The 10,897-nt window shown below is 41.1% G+C and overlaps 1 protein-coding gene across 1 annotated transcript; it reads left to right on the forward strand.

Moving 5' to 3' along the window:
• The first annotated feature begins 446 nt into the window (after positions 1-446).
• pask (PAS domain containing serine/threonine kinase) lies at positions 447-10,791 on the forward strand. The gene is made up of 21 exons (XM_053438066.1): positions 447-512; positions 627-842; positions 1,516-1,745; positions 1,870-2,040; positions 2,229-2,363; positions 2,574-2,708; positions 2,893-3,130; positions 3,756-3,937; positions 4,027-4,156; positions 4,361-4,532; positions 5,122-5,357; positions 6,041-6,170; positions 6,751-7,337; positions 7,439-7,566; positions 7,673-7,825; positions 7,926-8,051; positions 8,158-8,292; positions 8,386-8,585; positions 8,888-9,021; positions 9,125-9,274; positions 9,875-10,791. The coding sequence occupies exons 2-21, from the start codon at positions 650-652 to the stop codon at positions 10,042-10,044; spliced, it is 3,735 nt and encodes a 1,244-aa protein (XP_053294041.1). The 5' UTR covers positions 447-512; positions 627-649; the 3' UTR covers positions 10,045-10,791.
• Positions 10,792-10,897: the final 106 nt, after the last annotated feature.

Raw genomic sequence — 10,897 nt, forward strand, 5'->3', positions numbered from 1 at the left:
AATTATTAAATTATTAAATCTTTATTTTCCTCGTTTATTTGATTGGATCCTATTTGCTGCTCTGAAACGCCCGCCTTTGTTTCCGTGGACTCTGTTTCCGTGGAAACAGAGTCCACGGAAACAAAGGCGGGCGTTTCCGGTGAGTAACCCAATGAGCGTTCCCTGTGCGGTGGCGGGACATTTGATTGGCTACAGACGCTTTCGTCGACACTTGTACTCGACTGGCGCTCGAAACCCGCGATTTACAAAAACACGGATTGAACTAAGTGGAAATAACCGCGTTAAAACCTCCATTTGTGTAAAACTGACGCACTGGAGGCGATGTCGACGCTGCGCAGACTCTACGGTGACGTCGCCTTCGTTTAAAGTCGTAGCGGTGAACCGTGTGATAGGAGCGCGGCGGTGGAGTTTTTGTTTGTAGCAACGTTAGCCGTGGAGCTAGACTGCTGCCACTAGTGTCTGTGCGAACCGCCCGGAAGCTGAAGTCTCAGGGTGCCTTTCTGCGACTGGAGGTGAGACGCGGCTCCCTGAGTCATTCTCCAGTGTCTGTCATTAACTGAGTCTGTATTTTGGTGCATATTTACAGCATCGTTACAACGCTGCCATCACACTTTCTCTCTCGTCAGTTCTCGCTGGATACCCAACAACAATGTCGCTGTCGACTGAGGCTCGTCTCGGGGTCCGATTTAAAGGCGACACCATCTGTGTGGTGCCCGACCTCTCCTCCGATCTCCTGGAAGATGACTTCGACCTGAACAAGTCCTACCCACACACCCGGACACCGCAGAGCAGGCAAAAACTGTTAGCTCTGCAGCGTCGTTATTATCCTGGTTCTTTGACGGGTGAGTTTAACTTGGCACATACAGGACCATCAAAATTAAGAGATTGCTATATTTGAATTTGGACAAAACAAGCTATTCGCAACTATAAACAAGATTGCAATGACTAGAGCGTAGATCTCCACCAAGGTTCGACAGTGCCCTTATGCAACCACTAGCATGTAATGGGATCTTCCTTCAGTCATGCCCCACCCTTAACAACATTTGTTGGGTAGTTTTTGGATAATCCAGCCAACAAAAAAATGCAGAAGAAAGCCTCCTTGGTGGAGGTAAGTTGAGTGGCACCAAGTATATTACATACACCGTCAAGGACCAAGGATCTTTATGAAACCACATTTAATTTCACTAGATCCAGATTTTTATTTTGATCTGCTCCAAATTGTGCACACTTATACATATCAGGACCATAATAATGTATGTTTTATGTCATCGAGAACCATGAATGATTATCAAGTAAAATGTCACACAACTTCTATCGCACAATCTTAAAGGCGTTGAAAAAGAAATTCCTGGATCCACACCAAATTTCATTCATTCATGATCCATTTGAAATCCTTCCATCAGGTTTTGTGGAAATCTTCCCAGTAGATTTAGCATAACCCTGCTGTCATTCAAACAAACAATGAAAAACATAAATATCCTTGGAGGGGGTAAAAAATATTTATTTTTTTTACAGGAGAACGTTTGGATGATGGCGTTTCAGTCGCAACAAGAAACCACCAAATCTCTAGTTTACACCCTGAGCCCCAAGATTCTGCTGTCTGGCCGCCACACCCGTCCTCTATGTCAAAAACAGAAGAAAGCCTGTTCGGTCAACTAAACTCTGGAAACTTTGGCCTGACAGAATCGCTATCTGTCCTGAACCCAAACAAAGTCCTTCTTACTGTCAACCATAAAACCAGAGAGGTAAGTTCTGTGTTCATGTGATTGTGTGAATTATATGTGAGCAAAATGTAGCTCAGTGGGAATTGGTCAAACTGTACTACAACTATAACATAACCTGTACAAACCTCATTACATATTTTTTCAGATTTTGTCAGTGAACGAACAGGCCTGCAAACTGTTTGAGTGCATCTCCAATGAGCTGATTGGACAAAAGCTGGACGGTTTTTTAAAGAAAACCAGTCAGGTCTTGGAACAAGCATTGGAAGAAGATTATCTGCTGGAGGATGGAACTGTTGCCGCTGTGTCTGGAAAAGTGGTATGAAATATGCAGATAAAAAAGATTTGAAATTAAAATACCATATGCATCCAATTCCTTAATATTCCTCAAAAGATGACAATATCAAATTACAATTTAGTCAAATATTCTTACACCACCACTGCAAGAATGTGTCTGTGTGTGTGTATTGAAGAGTGTGTTTTGTGTGTTAAAAATTGTTTCTGTAGGTGGATGTTGTGACGGAATCTGGAGAGATGCCGTTTTCAGTGTGCTTTCACAAACCGTCACCTATTGAAGAGCCATGGCTTGTCATGATGGAGAGCGTAGAGCGGTTCTCAGCATTTCTCTCCTTTTCACAAGATGTTAGTACATCCTCAATTAGTAGCATTAGTTGTGTCAGTTATCTCAGGTTTTTGGAAACATTTCTAATGAGCTTTTCGCCTACTTAAAAATGTTTTTACAAACTGTGTGGTATTACTATTTTGGTACGTTGAAGTATTTCCGACTATAAAATATTGAAATGTTCTAACCTATTAATACAATTGTTTCTTACACTTCTCTTTCATTTCTAGGGCATTGTCCTAACCTGTGACTTGGCATTCGCACATCTGCTAGGATACCACCATCCTGACGAGTTGAAAGGGGTTTCTGTGAAGGAGCTAATCCCCTTTTTACAAATCCCCCTGCACACTCATGCATTGCCCAAAGTAAGCTCACTTTGAAACCAAAATTGTCCCACTCAGCAGAGGAGCGCTCTCGTTCTTAAGCTTTGCTTTTAAGTTTCTGTTTACCAGGAACACGCAGAAAATAATTTATATCCCTACATTTTAGGCTTAGGTACTTCTTTAAGTCTGTCATCTTAGACTTTGCTTTTTCTTCCTTCTCTTTTAGATGCTAAAGGTTCAGAGACGGTACGGTAAAAGCCGAGGGGGTGCATTAGTTCCGCTGTGTATCAAAATTCAGGGGGCTGTCTTATGTGGAAAACCCCAAGACAACAAAACTGGTTTCACCTGCCCATCAGATAGCCTTGAAAGCTCTGATGTACAAGACAAGCAGCCTTGCTCCCCTCTCACCTCCCCTGTGTGTAAGACAGAAGCCTCACACTCGCATGGAAAAGACCCATCTTCTGGTGAGTTGTTTAGTTTGGTGCTAAAACTAAGCTGTCACCTATGGCTAAATCTCAGAGGGATTAAAAACATTCAATATTTTTTGAGCAAACTGGCGCATTATTCACTGTGTCACTGTTATCCTGCCCAAACATCTTGCACAGGGAGACTCCAGACTTGCAGAAAAAACATGCAGAGACTAGTTTAAATAGTTTTTCTTAATGCTGTGCAAACAATGTCATCATATGACAAAGAACACAACAACTTTAAGATGCATAAACTTTACACACAACACTGTTCAACAGAAAACATGCATCTCCAAACTATTTCAAAATAATTTGAAAGCCCATTGAGGTATCTAACAGCTGCATTTAACCAGGCTTTTCTTATGATCCATACACATCATATATGGTACTTGCAACGGTAGTTTAGATTTATAAATACATTTTATTTATTCTGTAAAAAGTTCTCATATTGGTGCATGTCAACAAACATAAACACTGATACAATATGTTTGTGAAAGGCTCACATCCGTCAATATTATTGGCCAACCAAGATATTGGTCGAGCTCCACTATGTACCTCAAACACCCTATTTGCCAAATAATGTGATTTTATGCATTCTCAAAATGCGTCTGGGTTCTCAAAGGAGTCCAAATGGACGCCAGGGTCCTCTCCCAAAGCCCTGCGCTGGAGTACTCTGGAACCGTCTGGGTGTTTGCTCCTCTGAGCGGTCTCCTCCTGCTCCGCCCTGATGGCTCCATCTGCAGCATTCACGACCACCTGGCCCTCAGTTTGTTTGGCTACAGCAGGGACGAGTTGCTAGGAAAGGTCAGCCAACACGATCAGTGGAATAGTACCGTTTGAATTGAGATTTGGGACGACCCTCACTTCTGTTATTGCTACTTTGTCCCAAACAGAGTGTCACTTTCCTGATGCCGGGTTTCTATGGATGGATGTCTGACACAGACAGAAAGACCTGTCCATTCTCCAATTCTGAGGCAGAGGCTTGTAAAAGTGCAGCCTCATCCAAAATATCAGGAAAATATGGTGTGCATTTGAATCCATCTGCGACGTATACAAAGCAAGTTTCTGTGATTAGTCTTTAGTTTTCTCATTGTGTGTCGTAATAGTTTCCTTACTCAATTCTTTTACACAAAATGTTTTCCGGTTGTTGCTTTTTACTTTGTCTTGTCATGCAATACTATGTCTTTGCAATATTTATAACTCAATAGTTATTTCTCGCAATCCTAGATCCGTCCTCACTGGTGGCGGGCGATATGGCCACGGTGCATCAAGCTATCTTGGAAAGAACCTCGTCAGGCAGAGGCAGGATCTTCACTGGGACCGGCACCAGACTGGAGAAACAGGCCGGCGCGTTGTCAACTCTCTCCCCCCCTGCAGTCACATCTACACGTGTGGTTATGTAAGTAAACATCCACATGTGCTTGTTGTCATATGCCACTTCGATATTTTGTGCTCAAAGACTTCATGTTCAACAAACGTAAAGAAGACCTGTTACTGCAGACTTGCTTGCCTCAGCCATTCCAGGTACTTAATGTGCCTGCGGCCTCAGTTGTTGTCACATCTCTATGTGCAGGCAGACATTAGATTTAGTGATGGACTTGAAGCTTGTTTTGTTTTTACTCTAATAATGGATTGGCAGAAGCTGCTGTAGTGGCCTCAAGGTAGACTGCATGTTATTTAATGTGCTTCTGAGTAAGTGTTGAAGTGTTGTTCACTTACAGCTTACTTTTTACAAAAACGCTTTTATCATAGTTTAATTTGGTCTTTTCTTTCAAGGCCAGGTTTTGTAAACTTTAAGGCTGAGAATTGTTAAGTTGTCTGCGTTTGAGAGCAGAATAGTTTCCCCTCATGATGAAATCAGACACGGGGATGAAGAGCCCAGATTTTTAATTTGTACTGTATTAAATGAGGTTTAAACATTCATTATGTACATCCACTGTTCACACACAATACAGTAATTTGACTAAATCCAGCCATTCTTTCAACAGGGCCGACGACACAACAGAGCTGATGGAGGAGGCAGCCGGGGTTGCTCCCTGCATGAGTCAGCTGGACAGTGCAGACACCACTCAGGCTCTCCTCAAGACATTTGCCTGGGTGGATCCTCCAGTAGAAGAAGGCACCTTCTGCCTTATTCTCCCCGAACCATCACAGAACGAGGCAAAACGGGTGCTCTGCAATGGGGTTCAGAAAAATAACCAACCTGCCATTGAGATTATCCCAGGTGAATTTTATCCCCAGGTGTACCACTTGAATATTATATTTTCTATTTTTCATTAAGTCATTTAGTTGTAGATTATTTGTATTTCCTGTTGATTTTCCGACTGGACTTTCCGTATCGGCCGATAATGGTGTTAATAAAATATACAAATATTTATGGAAATTTATTATAACAGTAGCTTTCTATTTGACCCTGCATGGCAGTGATGACTGCAATCATTGTTGTATGGCCTATTGCTAGTGACTTCTTCTTTGCTGCTCGAAAAAACAAAACTTGCCAGTGGCAGTTTAACGCAACTGCTGATTTGGAGCAGTAAATAAATTATTCCTGGTAAAAGAAAAATTGAAGTTTAATCGGGGTGAAACTAATTTACTTTCAAGACGTGGTATCAGATTGGTACAGAGATTTGTCTACTAACCCTTGCCCGACCCATCATTTTCTGCTGTATTGGAGGCATTTCTGATGCCGGTATGAACCTCTCCTGTACACAGTGCACTACACTACAGGAGTGTAATATATATTCAAATGGGAACAGAGACTGCTTCAAAGGAAAATCAACAAGATAATCTGTACAAAATTCTATATGGAAAGCTTTAATGTTGTTTGTAGTGTTTTCATACATACAGTGAGGATTAGCATATAAATAACAGTCTTGTTATTTTATTTCATTTTATTCCCCTGTTTAGACACTCCCACTCAGAGAGAACATGCTGTTGGCAAGGGAGTTGGCACCTCCCCTAATAAAGAAAAAAAACACCAATCATGTGCCTCTGTCCTCCAGGACTCCAGCTATGAGGTCATTTCACTGGAGAGCAGGTAAGGAGAGAAATCCTTTGAAATAAGAGAAATATTATTTATATTACATTTTTAGCATCTTTATTTCCATGTCATTATAACCACATTTAACACTAATTGGAAAGACAGCTCATATTTTATATCAGTAATCAAGATTACAAGACAAGAGGTTATCACTAAAGCGCTTTATAGGTTATCACACTAGTTTTCTTAATCTTCTTAATGTCACAGATTGCTTATTAGTTTAAGTTTTTCATGGAAAAGAGTGGAATTTAGTTTAATGCCTTAAATTAGAAGAAAGCTTCTCTCCTGGCAGAGCAACTGCAGAGCGATTCCATAACATCAGTTTGGACTGAACTGCTTTTCATTTTAATATTTAATGGGCAAAGAAGCCTGAAATAAGAAGAATTGACAGGCCTGAAAGACAGTAATCTGCCAGTTGAAATTGGATACAAATAATTTAACATTCTTCACCAGAAGTCACAGATCCCTACCTCCCTTTGATAACATAATACCATCCGCGCATTTTGAAAAGATTTGTACATCTAGCGCTGCAGTTTGCTGATGTTAGTAATCACTGTGTAAAATCTCAATTTCCCAGGTCTTCTTCTGGCTTCTGTGAAACATTTGCTGGTAATGGTGGATCTGACCCAGCCCAAGCAGAGGAGTCTCATGCAGCACAAGTAGAGGACTCAGCCAGTTACTTCCTGGACCTCAACAGTAATGGTGATCTGGTGACCCGGGCTCTGGCCGATCTGAATCTGAGCAGTAGTATTGAGTTGCTCAGTGGCGGAGAATATGGCAATACCAACCAACACTCCATGATATCCTGCGATACAACCGAGCTCCTGCGGACACCCTCTCCATGCGAGGTACAGTTTGACCAAGAGGCGGAGCCTGTTGAGACTAAAGAAGCTGCTGTGGTGGCCAGAAATGGTTCAGCTGAAGAACTACAAAAGGAGCCATGCGAGCAGGAACAGTGGGCAGCTTTGTCTTTAATCAATACCGGAAAGAGTGCGGAGTTCCCCGTACAAAGGAATGGTGGGAGTCAGTCAGTGAGAGACACTCCTTCCACATCTACACCTAAAAAACCGAAAGTTAACGGACACTCCCCGTCGTCAGACGCTACAGAGATACTGGAGGGTCGATTTGAAGGAAGTGCCTACCACAGAGATGGCACAAGAGTAGGTGGGTAAATGTTTACTGTTTTAGTTTTTCTCATAAAAAATCTGCAGATCCTTTAACATAAAGCAGATAGACATTAAACAGTTTTTTGTTTTTCCCTCCAGACGTGCAATGTGAGGTGTGCAGGACAGACCTCCCTGATGGAAGCTCTATGTTCTGTGTTTGGATGAGTAGACCTGGCCAGCAGGGGACGATGTCGCAGCACAACCAATCAGGAGTCAGTCTCGGAGAGGTTGGTGGCAAAAAATATCTTAAGAAAATAGATAAAAGGCCACATTATTCATGTTTAGCTAAATATAAAAAGTTTTATTCATCATTCTTTCCTTTTTGCCCTCTAGAGGATTGGTGATGCATTACGCTCCACCATGGACTTGGAGCACTCTCGAGCCTGTGAAGGACAGTTTGAAGAGGAGTACCAGCCAATTAAAGGTGTGGGTAAAGGAGCCTTTGGTTTTGTCTGGAAGGCAGTAAGACACAGTGATGGGCAAGAAGTAAGAAATTAATTTTATCAATGCAGAATCATACCAATAGTTTATATTTAAAGTTAGGTTTGGGATGATATGGCCTCTTTATGAAATGTTCATTTCACAGGTGGTGGTGAAGTTCATCGGTAAATCCAGGATAGTGAGTGACTGCTGGTTAGACGACCCCATGCTGGGGCGAGTCAGCCAAGAGATTGCCATACTGACACGAGTGCAACACCACAATATTGTCAAGGTAACTGGTTTGTCACATTAAAACACTTAGGTCACAAACTTTCAGAAACATTTAGTTCTAAACGGTCAAATATTTCTTTGCTTGACGTTCATGTGTGTGCCACTAGGTGCTGGAGGTGTTTGAGAACGAGAGCTACTTCCAGATGGTGATGGAGAAACACGGAGAAGGTCTGGACCTTTTTGAATTCATTGACATGCAGCCGAGGTTAGATGAGCCCCTGGCTAGCTACATCTTTAGACAGGTATGTACAAGGACTTCTTTTTAAATTGCACATTACAGTTATTACAATTGTCATTTGCTACCTGTTAAACTGGATGCTTGTTCTGTGTTCCAGCTGGTGGCTGCTGTCTTCTACCTGAGGGCTAAGAACATCCTTCACAGGGACATAAAAGACGAGAACATCATCATCGACCACTGTTTCCACATTCGACTGATAGACTTTGGCTCTGCTGCCATGATGGCTCCAGGGAAGCTCTTTTACAATTTCTGTGGCACATTGGAGTACTGCTCCCCAGAGGTGCTTCAGGGAAATCCGTGAGTATATATTACTCATAAATAACAAGTGGTGTTTGTTCTAAATAGGATCAGCCTAGTATTATTGACATTTTAGGCTAAAAGGGGAATACTTGTCCTGTTAAAAGCATCAAACCTGACAGCAGAGCACATTTTTTCAGTCCTGTATGACTTTTATAACCATTAATCTTAGCAAAACATTGGCTTCAAAGATATTCTCACTATAAAGTTAGAAGTTTAATAGATGATAAATTGATTGCATGTTCCATATCCACAAGCTTATTCTAATTAATGTGTATCTCCTTGTTGGTGTATTTCTGTAGCTATGAGGGTCCAGAGCTGGAGATGTGGTCACTGGGGGTTATGCTCTACACTCTGCTCTTCAGTGAGAACCCCTTCTGTGATGTGGGTGAGATCCTTGGAGCCAAACTCAAGCCCCCTTTCCCCCTCTCTGCAGGTATACAGCAATTCTTTCCTATTGGCTAAAAATTGCTTTGTCTTTTACAATAACACTGGCATTCACAGAGGGTCATCACTTATTTCTCTATGTACTTTCTCAGATCTCAAAGGTATGCTAGATGGGCTGCTGCACCCTGACCCTGTTCAGAGGATGGTTCTGGATCAGCTATTGCTGCAGCCCTGGATCAGCCAGCCCATTTCCCTGTCAGAGTACAGCTGGAAAGAGGTGCTTCCTGGAACTCAGAGCTTTTGTGAGTATTCTTTACAACCAGGCTGACCATGGCCACTTCTGTGATGAGGTTCCATCTGCGAAACCATAGACTATATAATAATGGACGACATGACACTACTTCCTCTCAGATAGGAATGCAGCCATATTGCTTTTTTGACATAATTTAGAGCCAGAGTCCTCTCAGTATTGATCATGGTGCGACGCAACGAGCCACGAACGATACACAAGCTCAGCCAATCACAATCAGTCTCAGCTCTCAAACATGAGGTTTCAACCCCTTAACTTAAAGTAAAAAATTAGCTCTTCATCAAAGTTTGGTCCGTGTCCCATTTGCTTATGTTGATGAGACTGAGTTTATAAACTGTTTTGCAGCCAGCCACCAGGGGGCAATCAAGATGATTTTGCTTCACACTCGTGTCATGTCGCCCATCTTTCTGAACAGTCTGTATGTGAAACCAGCAATTAAAATATATTTTCTTTTAATGATGGCATGAATTCAAAAGAGTTTGAATTGCCTGGCATTCCTTGATTGTGAGATGTTTTAGATCTTGGGTTCTTAGAACTGTGAATGACAGTAAAAGAGTTGAGCTCATGCACAGACTCTCTCTTCTTTCAACAGGTTCGCCACAGCAACAAGAGTCTAGCCCTGTCGTTTACAATAGACCAGGCTTGTTCCCAGATTGTGGTGACAAAACTCTCTCTAGTGATGAGGAGGAGGAAGATGAGGATGAGAGGTTGTCAATGGTGGCCCTGGAGACTGAGCTCCAGAAATACCTCTGTGACAACTAAAGACTAAGATATGGAAAAACAGGAATTGTTTTCTAGCACAAGGACATTGACAAATACTACTGTCTTGAACTGAGTCTTCTGTAGACAAGGAGAGACCCTGCCTTCATGAAACACACACCGTAATGAGCATCATTGTCAAAAAGAAATTTTGCAAAAATTGTAATAGCAAAGTGCAATACAGTCTTGGACACGCCAATGTTTTTTAATTTTTTATTTAAAGCATTTTATTTATTCTTTAGCTTTAGGGAATATTTAATCAAAATCACAGTAATGATTCACAGGGATCCAGCGTTTCCACCAAAACCAAAGTCTATTCTGTCCATGATTTTAAAATGTTTAATTAAAATTGTAAGTATATTTACAATAGTTTTATCTATTTTGTACCTGAATAAATATTTTACCACAAGCTTGTTTTTCACACTAATAATCAAATTGATTATCTAAAGCTAACCAGAATGTCTTTTGTTTTTATTTGTCTTGCATACGTTGTAAATTTATTTTAAATATATAACAGTAAACTCTAAATGATTCTGAAATTACTTTATTTGTATGTTGCTATTTCTATTCAAGAAAACAGGAAATAACGTGTGCACTTGGTAAATAGAGCTCGTGGATTTTGTTTAAATTGTAAACTATAATTGTACTTTGTATTGTCGTTAGTGGAAAAAAAATAATTTCAATGATATTCTTATTCAGCGTACATGTAATAGGTTGAAGTTATTTTGTGAACTACGATATCTATTATCTCCCTGAAGATTAAAACATTTTAAAGTCTGGTCTAACTGCACTGACACAGTTCGTTTTTTTACGGTGTAGGTGTAAATCTTTAGAAAGAAAAAAGAAAACTACTCAC

The sequence above is a fragment of the Pleuronectes platessa genome, chromosome 13 (assembly GCF_947347685.1).
Source record: "Pleuronectes platessa chromosome 13, fPlePla1.1, whole genome shotgun sequence".
Lineage (NCBI taxonomy): Eukaryota > Metazoa > Chordata > Actinopteri > Pleuronectiformes > Pleuronectidae > Pleuronectes > Pleuronectes platessa.

Excerpts from the sequence above, each read along its gene's own strand:
- pask (XM_053438066.1), top strand. The coding sequence starts at position 650 with ATGTCGCTGTCGACTGAGGCTCGTCTCGGGGTCCGATTTAAAGGCGAC. Across the intron at positions 7,338-7,438 it reads CAGAGATGGCACAAGAGTAG|ACGTGCAATGTGAGGTGTGC; the intron begins GTGGGTAAATGT and ends TTTTCCCTCCAG. Across the intron at positions 8,293-8,385 it reads CTAGCTACATCTTTAGACAG|CTGGTGGCTGCTGTCTTCTA; the intron begins GTATGTACAAGG and ends TCTGTGTTCCAG.